This window comes from Myotis brandtii, unplaced genomic scaffold (genome assembly GCF_000412655.1).
Source record: "Myotis brandtii unplaced genomic scaffold, ASM41265v1 scaffold406, whole genome shotgun sequence".
NCBI lineage: Eukaryota > Metazoa > Chordata > Mammalia > Chiroptera > Vespertilionidae > Myotis > Myotis brandtii.
Window position 1 is genome coordinate 1331111 of NW_005365599.1, and position 16416 is coordinate 1347526.

General features: G+C 41.4%; 1 protein-coding gene across 1 annotated transcript in view; it reads left to right on the top strand.

Annotated features, from left to right (window-relative positions):
• The window catches only part of CCDC80 (coiled-coil domain containing 80), a 36888-nt gene that overhangs the window by 3156 nt on the left and 17316 nt on the right, over positions 1–16416 (top strand). Inside the window, exons 3-4 of the mRNA XM_005873338.2 lie at positions 8–475; positions 7967–8123. Of these exons, the coding sequence (XP_005873400.1) occupies positions 8–475; positions 7967–8123 (625 nt within the window). The remainder of the gene's footprint in view (positions 1–7; positions 476–7966; positions 8124–16416) is intronic.

Below are 16416 nucleotides of genomic sequence, written 5' to 3' on the forward strand. Positions count from 1 at the left end.
GCGGGAGCACGGCCACCGGGACCCCCCCGTGGGGCCAGGTCCTCACAAGCCAGCCAAGGGGAAGCCCCCCAAAAAGAAAGCCCAAGACAAAATCCTCAGCAATGAGTACGAGGACAAGTATGACCCCAGCCGGCCCACGGCCTCGCAGCTGGAGGAGGAGTTGCAGGTGGGGAATGTCCCCCCGCAGAAAGCGAAGGAGTCCAAGAAGCACGAGAAGCTGGAGAAACCCGAGAAGGAGAAGAAGAAAAAGGCCAAGAGTGAGAAGGCAGACAAGTTGCTCAAGAGTGAAAAGCAAGCGAAGAAGGACAAGGCGGAGAAGAAGAGCCGGCCGGAGAAGGAGAAGAGCAAGAAGAAGAAGGCGGGCCCCGCCGAGCAGGACGGCTCCCTGAAACCCACCACCAAGGACTTCGCGCCGAGTCCCAAGAAGCTGGTGGCCGACCTGCTGGGCTCCTTCGAAGGCAAGCGAAGGCTCCTGGTAAGTAACCTTCTCCTTGGCATTGCTCTGGGGGCTGCGCGGTTGGTGTGTTGCTTTTCTGAAATCACAGTGTCGGAGGGCAGGCCCTGGCTGACCCTGTGCGGTGTGGAGATATAACTGATCCGGAGGTGTGTCAGGGAAGGGCTGTGAACCTTTCTCACACAGACTCAGAGTCTTTGTCCAGGGGACCTTAGACATGAACCCAGGGAAGCACCTGTGGCCGGCTTCCCCCAAACCCCTCAGTCCCCATCCCCCATCTCTACTCCTCTCTTCCAAGGGATAGTTCTGGATACAGCTCCATTTTACTAAGTTCAATGAATAACAACAGAATGAAGAAGTTCCTAAAATGGTATGCACTGACTCTGGTCACAACTTAGGAAAAGGGTTTCTCTCTTCATGATCTGAGAAACCAGAACCATCGGTATGGGGAAATAAACAAGGTTTCTCCTCCCCCCACTCTCCACCCTCCCTTATTAGGTCTATATCAAGAATTGGAAAACTCAAAGGGGAAAGTAAGGCAGCCTCAGTGGAGAGTAGGTGTGACTGGGAGTGGGGAGGGGCCCTTTTTGGTGTGACCCTCATGAATGCTTTTAAATCAGCTGTCTGAAATGTTCATCCCTTAAAGGCTGTCTCTTCCATCACTGCCCAACCAGTAAGAGGCCAAAAGGATGGAGTGTGAGGAGCTGGATTAATTGTTCTAATTTCCAATACCCTAAAGACACATCTGAACGTGGAGTCCAGATGTCAGTTACTGAGATTCTATAAAATGAGCATGAACATGTGTGTGTGTGTGTGTGTGTGTGTGTGTGTGTGTGTGTGTAAGAAAGGAGACAAGAAGTCCTTACTTTTATGTTGTCTCTTTTTCTGAGTGACATTAGGATTGAGTGAGTCACAGTTATATCTCAGTAGCTATCTAGTTGACCATTACTTGCCACCATCCAAAGAATACCAACAGCATTTTGTCAAACCCCAGAAAAAGGGCGTTGGACAGGAATTAGCCCCATCCTAAAGGTAAGGGCATTTCTCATCAGCAAAGGGAACATGATTTCTTCTCCTCTCCAAGTTTCCTTATCCACTCTTCTAGTGCCCTTCCATGATTTTGCCCCTAGCTTCTTAATGCTGTCATTCTACTCCAGGCTGTCAAAGAGGAAAAGAGTACTATACAATTACTTTAGAGAAAAAGATCAGGAATTAATGTTGGGTGTTATGCATCAAGAATGATTCCCTCAGATACCTGGGTGTCAGGGCACCATCTCATGGCACTGAGAACATCATCTATCCTACTGAAGGCACAAAGTGACTCCACACCCTGCATTTTCCACACCAAACAAGCTAGGCATCCTTCTCTCAGGGCATTCCTCAGAGGGCTTTTAAGGGTTTTTTTCCAATCTGGCCTAAATTGTGATTAATGATCTGAGCCAGAGAGACTCTGGCACCCATCTATCTTTAGTGGTTTCAAAAGTTTAAATGTGCATTTGAAGTGCAATTTAGAGCAGAGTCCCTTGTGGTATTTATCATGGGCAGGGCATGTCCCTAAATCCTCTTAGCTGTCCCATCAATAGTGTATTTATGTGTTAGAACAAAACCCAAGTTTTTATTGATTCTACAGGTTGTGTGTGTGTGTGTGTGTGTGTGTGTGTGTGTGTGTTATTTTTTTGTATGTATGTTGTTACTCGTTTTAAGCAGAGACTTAAAGTAACTATATAAACTAAGGGTAGCAGAGGATAGGTTGCCAGAATAGTTTAACAGCTACTTGGTTATTCCCAGAGTATATAAATTTAAATGGGAATGTTCCAGTAGAACCAAAAGAACACTGATTTCAGAGTAGAACCCTATCTGGTACTTGAATGTTTGCTAGAGAACCCATGGGGGAAAAACTACTCTCTTTGGGCTGAGAGAAAGCATTAGTGGTGTGCTCTGTTGCCCTTGTCCTGAGTAGCTGGGACTTTGTCCAGCCTGCTAAAGCACATCACCCAATCCTGCCATTTAGCCAACAGGGCAAAGTGTTCCTCATGGTCAGGTTTTAACCAGGCGAAAATAATCATGGGTAAACTGTCAGGATTGCAATTGTGCACCTATGGGTAAATACTTCCATTACCGCTAGTTTATGAGTCAAAAGAAAGGGGTTTTTATACATATCCCTAGTATTAGTCATGCCTTTTATTTCCCTCCCTTTTCTCCACTCCCTTAGTCAGAGATTTGAAAGCCCAGCTGGGTCTTTTCTGCTTTTAACGGTATCCCTGATCATAAATTTCTAGCAAATGAAACTCAGATGACAGCTTCTGCTGATGTCATCTGAGGCAAAACAGAAACCAGCTGGGATTGCTCATGGCAACGTTGCTCTTGGTGGCTGGTGAGAGGCCTGGGTTTGTTATTACACAGAAAGCCCCAACAAGAGGCATTTTAGTCTTGCAATCTCCGTGTGCTCAGCTGATGACTGTATCAGAACTGTGTTTTCTAAATAGCTAATGACATCTATAATAAGAATGGATTAGAAAAGACAAGATGAAATAAACATGATGCAATATCGAAAGATGGAGAGAAAAGACTGTTTGACTAGACAGAGAGGAGACTTGCGTTTCTGGGTGAAAGACCTAGTTGGTGCCATTGATTGTTTTTCCACCCATTTTCCCCATCTAACATGGCTGATGTTATTCAAGAAGCTGGGGATTCAATTAATATTCATTAAGGCTTTGCGTTTTGTTCAAGTACAGCTGACAACATATACCTCTAACTGGCCTCAGTCTCACAAGTGAGCTCAAACTTAAATGAGGTTTGAATTCTAAGAAACTGTGCTGGTCTTTGAGCTTATCTTCCCAACGTTTCGGTAACCTGGTACCCTGTTACAATTTATCACAAACCTCCAATGCTTTGCATTTATTAATATCATTCTTTAGATGTGAAAACGTCACCTAACCTCTACTTAAGCGATTAGTTAGGGAAACACTGGCAGCAATGGTGTAGGTTGTGGCTGGGTGAACAGCATCCTAGAAGCCTTCAAAGGAGCTACAGGGGGACCCAGGCATCCTCTTCTTGGGCATGAGGTCATTTCTTCAACCCCCCTTGCCTCTCAGTCTGTCAAAGAAAAAGGGCACATCCTGCCAGGAGCTATTTGAGACTGTGTGGTTTAATTTTCACGACAACCCCTTTAAGAAAGACTTAACTCCATTTTACAGACAATGAAACAGAAGCTTAGAGAGGTTGAGGCTCCCAAGGTGAACAGTTAATATACCGCAAAGCCAGAATTAAAACTCAGGTATGTCTGATTTTAAAGCTCATGCTCAAGCCACTCCCCCATTCCTGTGGAGTGAATATGGGCATATGCCATAAAGTGAAGGGGAAACTTCCCTGTTAATTAGTCAACACAGATATTTAAAAATTCATTTAACACTTTTAAATTACTCAGATAAATGGTAAGCCATACCAGTTGTCAACATTGGTGCTTCGCACCAATGTAGAGTTTCTGCCTGGAATACCCAGCTAATTCTCTGCACTTCAACTCGCTGGCTTCCCCGGCAGTCAGTCAAGAACAATAGATTGAATCCCAGTTAACCTAATCCCTCAGACTGGCTGATGTCAGTGTGGGGGTGACAATGGTGAGACTATAGATAAGCTGTTTATCACTTAAACATTGGACTATGTAGAGTATAGTTGACAAACCATCATTTTGTGCCAAGAATCTACCTACTTGTCAATTAACAAGAGGCCTCATGGTGCTGAATTGCAGAGATTCAAGTTCAAGTTTAAGCAGCTCTGGTAATTCAAGTGGGTTAGTACTTTCAACCTTACTTCAGAAATCTGGATATTGGAATAGCAATATACTTAATTGATTTTATTTTAGAAAAGGATATAAAGCTCTGGTTTACTAAGGCAGACAACTACCTTAAGTGTTACTTTCCAGAATTTTATAAAAGTCTAGTGTTTTTAGCCTAACACAATATGTAGAATAATCTGAGACTTAAAATGCTTTCCCCCTAGCATTTCCCATTCCTGTTTGCTCCCTTTATTAATGTAAACTGGCTTCATTATATTCTGAGGCTCCTTGTGCCAACACACTGTTGGAACAGAAACATGAAAAAGAGCCATAACACAGTTCTAAATTTATGAGACATGCCCTGATTTATCGCCAATGAACTGGAAAGAGGCCAAGTACCAGACAATAATGTTTACTGAGAAGTCCTAGGATGCTTTCTTTAGGAAGAAGGGATTGGAAATGGTTACCATCTTAAGTACTGCTTGAAATCCTGCCAAACTAGAAAATTAATTGGATGGAGATGTCAAAACACAGAAAAAGAAACCTTAAAATATATTCAGATGATCAGCCTCTTCTACTTTCCCTGATGTGAACTTGAGGAACAGATTAAACCAACTGGGTTGTGGGCTGCAGCTAGACACTCATAGGCAGGGGACCACTGTGTTTCTGAGGGGCTCCCCTCTCCTGGCTGGAATGATCCATGTAACCTGGGGGACGTGGGCCAGAGTTTGCTTTCCTACCAACCATGGGCACAGCAGTGGTAAGGGCTGGGGCTTCAATGCCATAAGCATCCTATATAATAAAAGCCTAATATGACAAGTGTCCAGTCATATGTTCAACCAATCAAAGTGTAATATGCTAATGATATGCTAAGGCTGCTCAACCAGTCACTATGACATGCACTGACTACCAGGGGGCAGACGCTCAATGCAGGACTGCCCCCTGATGGTCAGGGCGCTCCCACAGGGGGGGCTCTGCTCAGCCACAAGCCAGGCTGATGGCTGCCAGCACAGCGGTGGTGGCGGGAGCCTCTCCCGCCTCCTCAGCAGCACTAAGGATGTCCGACTGCAGCTTAGGTCTGCTCCCTGCTGGTAAGTGGACATCCCCCGAGGGCTGCCGGGCTGCCAGAGGGATGTCTGACTGCCAGCTTGGGCCTGATCCCCCAGGGAGCTGGCCTAAGCCAGCAGGTGGACATCCTCCGAGGGGTCCCAGACTGCAAGAGGGCATAGGCCTGGCTAAGGGCCCTCCCCGAGTGCACAAATTTTTGTGCACCGGGCCTCTAGTAAAATATAATAGTAAACCAAGGTAATTCATAAATTCCAAGTGGACAGGGCAGACTCTAAGAACAGTAATTAAAAGGAAGAAGTGATCATCGAGAGATAGAAAAGACTTTAGGGAGGATGCTGCATTTGAAGAATGTCTCAGCATCAGATAAGTTGGAGGGGACCAGAGGGTTTTCTGGGTGGGAGGGGCAATATAGGCCAAGGCAGAGGAAAGAATGTGGGTGAACTATTCAGAGGCGACATACATGTATGGTACTTAGGCACACACAGCCTTACACACATATTTTTATTTATTTTTGCTCAGTCCTCTCACTATTTTGTGAGGTTGGCAAGGAAGTTGTTTCACTGTAAAGATGAGAAAACTAAGTAATGTTCAAAAGGTTAAATGACCTTATGAAGACTACATGGACGCCACAGGTTGAATAAGGATTAAAATGCAGACCCTCCAACTTTGACTTATAATCACCATTTCTCTGTGTCACTCTGCCAAGATTTCTTTCATGTTGTAATTTAGAATGGTCTGGCTATGGGTGAAGAGGGCACATAAAGGAGAGTAGGAAGAAAGGTTAGCAAGAGAGAGCCTAGGGCAAGATCACTGAGTGCCAGAAACTGGGAAATGAGTCATGAAAGATGAATGTCACCTCAAGGTGGGTTAAAGCACCCTTGGGCAAAGGTCCCAACGTGAAAATAAACATTATTAGAGCTCCTGGTTTATTATAGTGTGATTCTCACTGGATATCCATTGGCCTAAGACTACAGTGTTCACAGATCCCTGGGAGAAACTTCCAGATGGAGGATGAGGTTCTGTATATGTTGTATGAAATTCTCACTTAGGTACAAGGGGGAGAAGACCAGAGGGCATTTTGAGGACTCTTGAAATTCTGTCATATCATGGTCTGCCCGTGGACTTTAAAGCTCCATGACAAAGTGTGAGATGAGTAAAGTGGAGTCTGTGTATGGATTTGAAATTATAGAGGCAGGTAATTATCAGTCATTTAGCTTCTGGGCAACTGTGCCCTAGAGACTCCTCTAAACATATTCTAAACATGGGCTTATCCTTCATTTAGGGTAGGGAGTCCAAAATCATGACCAGTAAATCTTACCTTTGTTTTGACTTTTTGTGTTCTCAGTTAAACATTCATTTTATTTATCTCAAAATAGTGTATTTGTGAGCAAAGAATAACCAGCAAGAAAAACGTAAAACATCCCAACTGAAAATAAAACTTCCAAGATTTGGGCTACCATAAACACCAGCGCAAATATTTTCAGATGTCATATAGCTAATTAAAAACTAACAAACAAACCCAAAATGCCATTACTGTCTCTTTTTATAGCCACCTTAAGTCTGTTTTAAGGCTAAGTATGAATCAATGAATAAATTTGATTATTTTTCCTTTTGGGAAATTACATTTTTTAAACAAGCATATGCTACCCATCACATCCAATTGAACATGCTTATAAACACAAAATAAAAAATAAATGAAATCATGTCTACTTAAAATAAATAACAATCTGAGAAAATGATATAAGTTTATCCCAGAAAACCTTTGTTAATGTTCCACTCTAAAGTTATTGAACGCATCTTGATTTCCATGAGGGATAGTATTTTGTCAAGCATAGACAATTCTTAGAAGGGAAGGCGTACAGGAAGCAATAAACATCTCACAGAGAAAAATAAACAGCAGGATCAAGTTGGAACCAGATATTAACCGTTTTGAGAAAGAATTTGAAAGAGGTTGCAGTATGGTAACTTCTCCCATGAGAAATGCCACATGACAGACTTCAGAATTATTTTATAAGGTTAGATGGGTAAGTAGAGAAGTGGCTGATATATTTGAATGTCGTCAAATGGGAGAACATGTATAGAGGCTGACTTCTGAGCCCAGTGATGAGTTAGCAAAGGATGAATAGATAGTGTTCATAGCAGACATCAGGCATCGATTGTTCCAGAGTGCCTAAGGCCTGGCTATTAAACTCTCTCAACCCTGTGAGACATGAAATAATAGTAGTAACCACTCAATTCACAAATGCCAGAGCAGCCAATTAGGATAAGGGAGATTTGCCAAGCAGTTTTTACATGCCAAGTATTTATGCAGTGCCCACAACAGCCTTGCACAATAAGTTCTGCTGTGCAGAGTTCACAAGTGAGAAAACCAAGACACTTGGACACTAATAAGGAATCTAAATAGTAGAAATGAGGAGAAAAATCTAAGCTTCCTGGAGCCATTTAAAAATAAAAGCCCTTTACAAACAGTCTTTTGACCCTAATTATGCTAACTGTCCAACAAATCCATGTAGTCTAGTTTAGTTTAGCTTAGCTTAGCTTAACTTAGTTTAATTTAGTTTTGGTGTCAGTCACTACCAGCCCTGTATTCCAAGTCATCCCTTTGGATTTTGCCTCAGTGTAAAACTATCAGTATGAATTAATATTTGCTTGCCTTCGCCCACCTCCAGCTGATCACCGCTCCTAAGGTTGAGAACAACATGTATGTGCAACAGCGAGATGAATATCTGGAAAGTTTCTGCAAGATGGCCACCAGGAAAATCTCTGTGATCACCATCTTTGGCCCTGTCAACAACAGCACCATGAAAATCGACCACTTCCAGCTAGGTTCTCTTAACCATTTTAATTATGTTATTGTTTTTCTCTTAGCTAAGATGGGACAAATTGTATGGGAGAGGTCGGTGGGGAATCACAGGAAACTTCAGATATTCAGAGGGCTCTTTCCTTGAGGCAACAAAGTTTAGTTGTGCCTCACGTTTATTTGCATAACCATTTCCGATGGTTCTGGTTTAAGTTTTTGGCACTTTAAAATGAAAAATACGCATGTGCTCCATGGTTTGAAAGCCAGTAAGGTGGAGAAAAAAGAGAGAAGTATACAGCAGGGTGAGAACCAGAAAGGTATTCAGAAATTTTCTTCTGGATTCTGAGTCTTCTTGCCTGTGAATAATGTCATCTGATCTTCCTGCAGCCTTCATGCTGCAGGCAACTCACTCACAGATAGGGACCTGCCAGACCCTTGAACTACTTAAGTCTGGCAAGGCTGGGGAGGGAATTAACCAGGGCTGAAAGAAGCTGTTAAGATAAATGAAAAGTCACTGAAATATGGACTGAACTCTGCCCAAGTCCTTCGGAAAGCAGAAGAATTTGGCTGAATGTAGAGTTTTTGCAATTTTTCATATTAATGATGCGTGTGGGACTCTTGAAGTGTCATTGGGCAGCTGAGATCTAACTCATTGCAGTTCCCCTGAACGTTGAAAGACTTACTGTGAGTAGTTAAGCCTCAGTCAGAAGCCCCAAATCTGCCCCACCCATTTATTCTCTAATTATTACATCTCTAGAGCTTTATTGAGTTAGTTAATCCTCACCTGAGGATATTTTTCCATTGATTTTTTTTTTAGAGAGAGTGGAAGGGAGGGGGAGAGATACAGAGAGAAACATCGATGTGAGAAAGACACATCAATTAGTTACTTAGTGAGCCAGTGATCGAGCCTGCAACCAAGGTACATGCCCTTGACCAGAATCCAACCCTGGAACCTTCAGTCCAAGGACCGACAATCTATCCACTGAGCCAAACCAGCTAGGGCAGGGGGTTTATTTTTAAAAACCTTTTTCTTACATGCATTCTCTACTTTTTTATTTTCATTTAACTATAAAGAAAATCCTTCCTATTCTACCATTTGTATATTCTGTATGTTTTTCATAAAATACATTACATCTGAAAACATCTGAAAGGATGTAAAACAGACTTTCCCCATTAGTTAACATTTAACTTCAATACATATAACACATTAGCTCACAGATTTTTCTGTCATGTGATCTTAGTATAATTGTATACTTCTTAGTATACTTACTTAGTATAATTGTGTACTTGGTATAATTGAACACATAGTCGTAATTATGTCATGATAATGTCAATTTGGTTTTTAATATGGTCTAGCTTTCTAAGTCATATTTTATTGTGGTAAAAACAGGACCTGATTTTTAAGTTCATAGTACAGTATTGCTAACCTTAGGCACATGTTGTACAGTAGATCTCTAGAATGTATTCAGGTAGGAAGTTTCAGTTATACATTCTCTTTCATTAGCTCACCTTCCCCTCTTGACATAGATCCAAAGGAAAATTAAAAGCATCCTTCCCAATGTCCCACCCTAAACCATTGTGGATCAGTGATTTATCTGTGGATATGCTGTGTGTGTGTGTTTGGCAGGGGGAACAACAACAACAACTCAATGTCCTTACCTTAACTGAAACAACAGGCATACAAACAGAAGACACAAAAGAAGTTGAGTCAAACAAACCATTTCAAAAACACAGTCACTACCTTTTTGTTGTGTGAACATCTTGGGCCAGCTTAGAACATAGTTATCTGTATTTCCAGGCTATGGTAAAGATTTAATAAGGTGATGTATGTAAATAGTGGTCCCCACCCTAAACCATTGTGGATCAGTGATTTATCTGTGGATGTGCTGTGTGTGTGTGTTTGGCAGGGGGAACAACAACAACAACTCAATGTCCTTACCTTAACTGAAACTACAGGCATACAAACAGAAGACACAAAAGAAGTTGTGGAGTCAAACAAACCATTTCAAAAACACAGTCACTACCTCTTTGTTGTGTGAACATCTTGGGCCAAGCTACTTCCTAATTCTCAGCTTAGAACATAGTTATCTGTATTTCCAGGCTATGGTAAGGATTTAATAAGGTAATGTATGTAAATAATGGTCACATAATGAGCACTATCATTGTGGTCATCATCACCACCATTGGTTCTGGCAGGCATCTGGAGATCAGTGAGCTGTCATAGGGAGTAGAGCACCTATAATTGAAAAATGTTTATAATTGTTTTCTGCTAATTACAGAATGTTGACAGTGAACCCTCACAACTGCTCTGCAAGGTTAGGCTGTATTACTACTCCTGGTGATAATACCCCAAAGGCACATGTTCAGTGGTTAACAGGATTCAACCATTTGCTTCCTGGATTTTCAAATAGTAGCATGAGCCAGCGAGCTCAATTACGATCCAGATGTCTAGAGAGGAAGTAGGTATTCAATCCAGTGCAGGAACGGGTTCTGGCTGGTGATGAAAATTCTTCCCCAGGTGTTCCCGATGTCAAATGTGTTAACCACGAACTCTCACACAAAGAATTCTCATGCCTTATTTGAGGGATGTTTGGGAAAATCATTATGTCTCCTACCTCATCCTCTATATGGTTCTGTTATAAGCATCTGGTGCTGCCTTGGCAAAATGTTAGCATTAATCCTGCTATTTTCTAGACATCTGGATTGAATATGAACTGTAGAGGGACTGAGGTTTTCTTTTTTGCCCTATTAGAAGTTGGGTATTGTGATTTGGGTGTTTGCCTGTCACTGAATGGCAGCTTGGACGTGGTTTGGGGTGCTTTTATCTTGTTCCTCACTTAATTCCTGGAAGGCCTTTCTGTCTTTGTGTCATGTCCCAGGTTACCCTTATAGGAAAGGCCATAGTACTTTCAGCCAAGACTGGGAGTCAGCCATGGGAAAGTAGGAATTGGCGTGCTTCATGGTCTCAGTGAACCAAACTCCAGCCTTGACCAATTTTCAGCTGGAAATCTATCAGATGGCTTTACTTTCCTTAAAAATAAATCAAGCACTCTGGACTCTTCCAGGCTTTTACTGGACCTATCCCCAGTGGGGGGCTGTGCAGGAAGCAGCCATCAATGATTCTCTCTCATCATTGATGTTTCTATCTCTCTCTCCCTCTCCCTTCCTCTCTGAAATCAATAAAAATATATTTAAAAAATAAAATAAAATGTCCATCTAAGATGGAATATGTAATTCATAGGAGAATTTCTAAAAAAAAAAAATCCCAAACTTTTATAAGTGAGTATAAAAGAATACATTTCAGCATAAAATACTCTCTGATTTTGATCCTGTTGAAGAGGATTGTTCTCTAAGGACAAGTTTCACAACCATCAGGATCCATAAAAATGCAGAAATGCTGCTTTCCCTCAGGAGTACCTGAAAAAAATTGACCCTTTGCCCCAACTCCTCCTTCCATCACTGGTGACACTGTCTGGCAGCTGCCTTCTCTAGACTCTGTCACCCTGTGCTGAGAGGCAAGGCTGGGTGAGTGAGCGGATTTCCAGACACTGGCTGCCCTGTCCTTCTCTGTTTATTCAGTCTTTGATTATCAATCACTCTGTGCCCTAGAGGCTAGAGAGGCTGTCTCCTAACTTGTTTAGTCATCCCATTCCACTGCCCTCAGCTGCTTCTAGCATCCAGTGTATCAGTGTCAAGATCAACCCCTGATAATCAAGAAGTCTAAAGTGCCCCATAAGTCAAATGCTTGAAGTGTTTGAAGAATGTGGTGCCACCATCAGAGAAGGTATTATAAATATCAGAATTTTTAAAAGTGGGTGGATTTAAGAGAGGTGCCTTGAAACTAAGTAAATTTTTTGGTACCTGATGACTCTATCAAGGTTCTATTGGTTTTTATTAAATTGTTTTAATGATACATTTTTTTTTATTCCAAACTCAGAGGTCATAAAATGATATACACAGATAAGTCTTACACTGATTTCTGGCCCCTTTACTCTGTACGCCTGCCCCCATAGGTATTTTTATGATTTCTTATTTGTTCATTTAGCATGTCTTTGTGAAAATACAAATAAATATAAATACCTATATTCCCCTTCTTTTAATACAAAATATAGTATATTATATATGCTGTTCTGCTTTTTTTCAATTAAATATATTTCCGGGAGATCTTTCCTTTTGAATTTACAGAGATCTTTCACATTCTTTATTAAGCCATTGTGAGATTTATTCTACCATAGTTTATTTTAGTCCCCTTGTTGATAAACACTTGGATTTTTTCAGTATTTTTTATTTTTAACCTGGGACCTTTCAGTCCGCAGGCCGATGCTCTATCCACTGAGCCAAACTGGTTTTGGCTTCAGTATTTTTTATAAACAATTTCACAATTAATAGCCTCATACATTTGTCATTCTATGTATATGAGTATATCTTTACAGTAGATTTGTAGAAGTACGATTATTGGACCAAATGGAAAATGTATTTCGTTTTGGTAGATAAGAACAGATTTCTCTCTATACAAGTATATCTTTTTGCAGTCCCATCAGCAATGTATAACTGTCTGTTTCTCCAAAACTGTCCATGGAGTATATAATCAAACTTGTGAATGATTTTAGCCAATGTGGTATATGAAAAATGGTGTTGTAGTATAGTGTTGGGTGGCATTTCTCTGTTTATGAATATGACTGAACACCTTTTCATATAATTGAGCAGCATTTATATTTTGTTTTTAGTGTCCTTCACCCATTTTTCTATTAGGTTGGTACTCTTTATAAATTGGAATAAAAACTCAGACACTCAGGCCCCCTCCTCACTCCAAGATACTGACTCAGTTGGGAAATAGGGTCCAGGAGGAATTTCTTTTTTAAAATGTTGCTCAAGTGATTCTGATTTTGCAGCTAGGTTTGGTCTAGAGCAGAAGATTGGGTGTAGAAGGGAAGAGAGGGCTGGAAATGTAGGTTGGTGCCACATTTTAGAGGATTTCAAATATCAGGACAAAGAACTCCAACTTTATTTGGTAAACTACGTGAAATCACTAAAGATGTTGGAATATATTTTTCAAATAAATTATAAATAACTTTTAAGGTTTGGTAGAGTTAGTGTGCAGGATAGAAAAGTACCTGGCAGGACCCATTCTTCATATATAGGACAGGTTACTCTATCCAGGGACCAAGTGAGAGCAGCAGCTTTGTGATCAGGAATGGCCAGGCTAGTCCCATCCATCAGTGTAACCCAGTCACTCCTCCTACAATGACTGATGGTAAGCAGGCAAACCTACCACTCACGGAGTAAACTAGGAGCAAGCAGATCAACTACAAAGTCATTTGAATGGATCTGTTTCCAGTTAAAAGAAAGTAAATCCCATAGCTGGAGGCCAAGGTTATCCGAACTGAAATAACCTACCACTGACTGCTCGGCAGTCCTGGCAATACTCTTGAGATAAAAGCAGTTTAGCATCTGCTGGAGTGTTGCTCTCCAGACTTATCCAAAGTACAACAGAGAGACTTTGGCTCCCACTGACTTCTTGAATAAAATAGTCATATTTTAAATGCAGTGTAAGTGTGTTTCATTTATGTTATATGTTGCCCCAGGACATTATTAAGGTCTGATGGTGAATAGTGCAGCGTACTGAATGACATTTAAGAGACTGGAATGTCAAAGGAAAATCGATTTTACTACTCACAGGTTCCAGACAGGAAGCTGCAGCATGCCTCTCAGGGCCACAGGAAAAACACCAGGTTTTGGTGGGAAAGCAGAAGCAAGAGTGAGGAGGGAGTCCAGGCCACGGTCTTTATTGGGGTTTCCATGGGAAAAAGCAAGGCAGGAAAGGGTGAATAGTTTTACGTTGGTTAGTGTGAATGATTTCAGTGGGCTTTGGACTGTAGGGTTGGTCCCTAGTTACCTAGTACCTGGTCCTGGAATGATTAAGGCAGAGAAATATTGTCTCCTGGGTTCCACGGGCCAGAGAAAGGGGTTAGGGCTCTGGATTGGTTAGTTTGCATTTTAAAGACGGGCTCCCTGGTTAGCCCTTTGCTATCTCTAAGAATTGGTTAGCCCAGAGAGGGACATTGCTCCCCAGGCTTTTTAAGGTGTCAAAACATGATAATATACAGAAAATTTAAATATATATATGTATATACGTGTGTATATATATGTATATATACACACATATATATATATATGATTAATTCAATTTTAAGACCTCATACATGAAAAACCAAATTTTTAAAAAATGAATATATATAATATGTTTTCTTAAATTGCACTGGATTGGCTGTGTTTGGGGCTCAAAAGAGAAAGGAAAGTGTAAGGGTTTGATGGTGGGTTTTGTACACAGACCAGAATTGCTCATTGCTTTACTCTATCCCTCACTACCCTCTTTTTTCATGTGATATCTTTTTTAGGGGACGTTTTCATGATTACCAAATCTGTGTCAAGTGCCTGTGTGTGCCAGGCTACAAAACTTAGGAGATGAGCTATGATCAAGACTCAGTTCCTCTTGTTGAGGTGCTCCTATCTAGTAGGATGATAGATGTGTAAATAATTGGTTACAGTGAAAGGTGATAGGCATCATTACAGAGGAATGTAAAAATGTGATGAGTGCGCAGGTGAAGTAAAGACAAGTTACCCAGCTAACCAGGAGTTCCCATGTGAACAAGGGCAGGGTTAGCACGCCAGAAAGGGAAGGCATGTTTCTGAAAATAGGGAGCTAGAGCATAATGTATGGAAGAAGAGTTAAGAGATAGCTAATTAAGATAGGCTGAGTCCAGGATTTAAATGGCCTGTATGCTATGCCAAGGATATGAATTTTATCTCTGCTGCTAGTGTGTGTAACAAGCACCCAGGAAACTTGTCAAAATGCAGTTTTCTGGGTCTCCCTACTAGTGATTCTGATCTCAGTGGTCTGGATCCAAGGATTGTAATTTTAATATGAACTCAAGGTGATTGTGATGAAGGTAGACAGTAGGTCATACTTTGAAAAAGAGCTAGAGGAGATAGGGAACTTCCAAAGCAATGGCAGAAACTAAAGTAGTCCAGAGACATTGATGGCATGGTCTGCACTTAGGGGTGGGAGGGTGGGAGGAGGAGAAACCATGGATATTTCAGAGAAGAAACAGTCACAGTTGAAAACTTCAAACATAATGGCTGGGACAATTGGTGTTTAACAAGCTGTAATTGAAGCTGAATTTTTCTGCATGTTGTTGCTACCTATGGTTAGACATAGAAGAGCGATAACTCTGCTATTACCTGAATTTGACCCCCAACTTTTGGAGTTGGAATTATTAAAAGATGGAAAACCAGACAAATGTCCCACATGCAGGGCCAGTCCTTACCAGGACACAGCAGAGTTCACTCTCGCCCTGTCCTTCCTCAGTGCTCTTAAGTCTGGGGCAGGCTGTGTGGAATGACCAAATTCCACCAAATGGTCTTGAATCTGTGAATTATTTCAACTGGATCAGAAGCAGATGGACAGTTTATGGGATGCTTCCCGACCAAATGTTTGCTTCTAAGCCATGCAACCCTTGACAAGGACTACAGAGCTTTGGCAAAACAAGAAGCTGCCAAACTGATGTTGCTTTCCCAGAGAACCTCTTGTTCACCCAGCCCTGATTTAGATGGAATGCAGATCATAGCAGAGAGCAGGCAGCTGGAGACAGGAGCTGGCCTCACATGTACCTTACTCAGAATTCAGCCAGCAGTGGACTCTGTCTTGCCACAGAGTTGCCACCACCCTAGTTGGATCCAGTGTCAATCAGTGCTTTTATTGCTTTTTGTTGGCATGTTCTCCTGCTCAGCCTTAACATTCATTTGGGATGTAGACAGTTCTGTAGTCTGGAAGTGCAGAATGGTTTATTTCTCATGTTCAGTCAAAACACTTCAGAAAATATTTTAGTTGAAAGGAGAAACCAGACCATGAAATTAGTTTCTTGCCACATCCTAGTAGAACAAAGTTTGCCTTAAAGGTCCTGGGTCCTTTCCATCCTGAGTGTGACATATTTTGGTAAAGTAGAAAGAGCGCTGGAAAGGAATGAGGTCATTTTATTTGAGTCCTAACTCTCACTCTGTTATTAACTAGTTTTGTGAATTTGAGCAAGTTGCTCCCTCCCTGGGATCTGTGACAGGTTGGTTCCCTGGGAAACAGATTGTGAGACTTTGAAATTTGCATGCAGGAAGTTAATGAGGAATATACCCAGGAACAATACCAATGAGGGATGGGGGATACTAGATGACAAAGGGAGAATTTGAATTGTAATGAGGTTGGCCCCTCAGAGTTGTTCACTTTAAGGTAAAGAGAACAGCTTTTATATCTACAGTTTCCTCCTC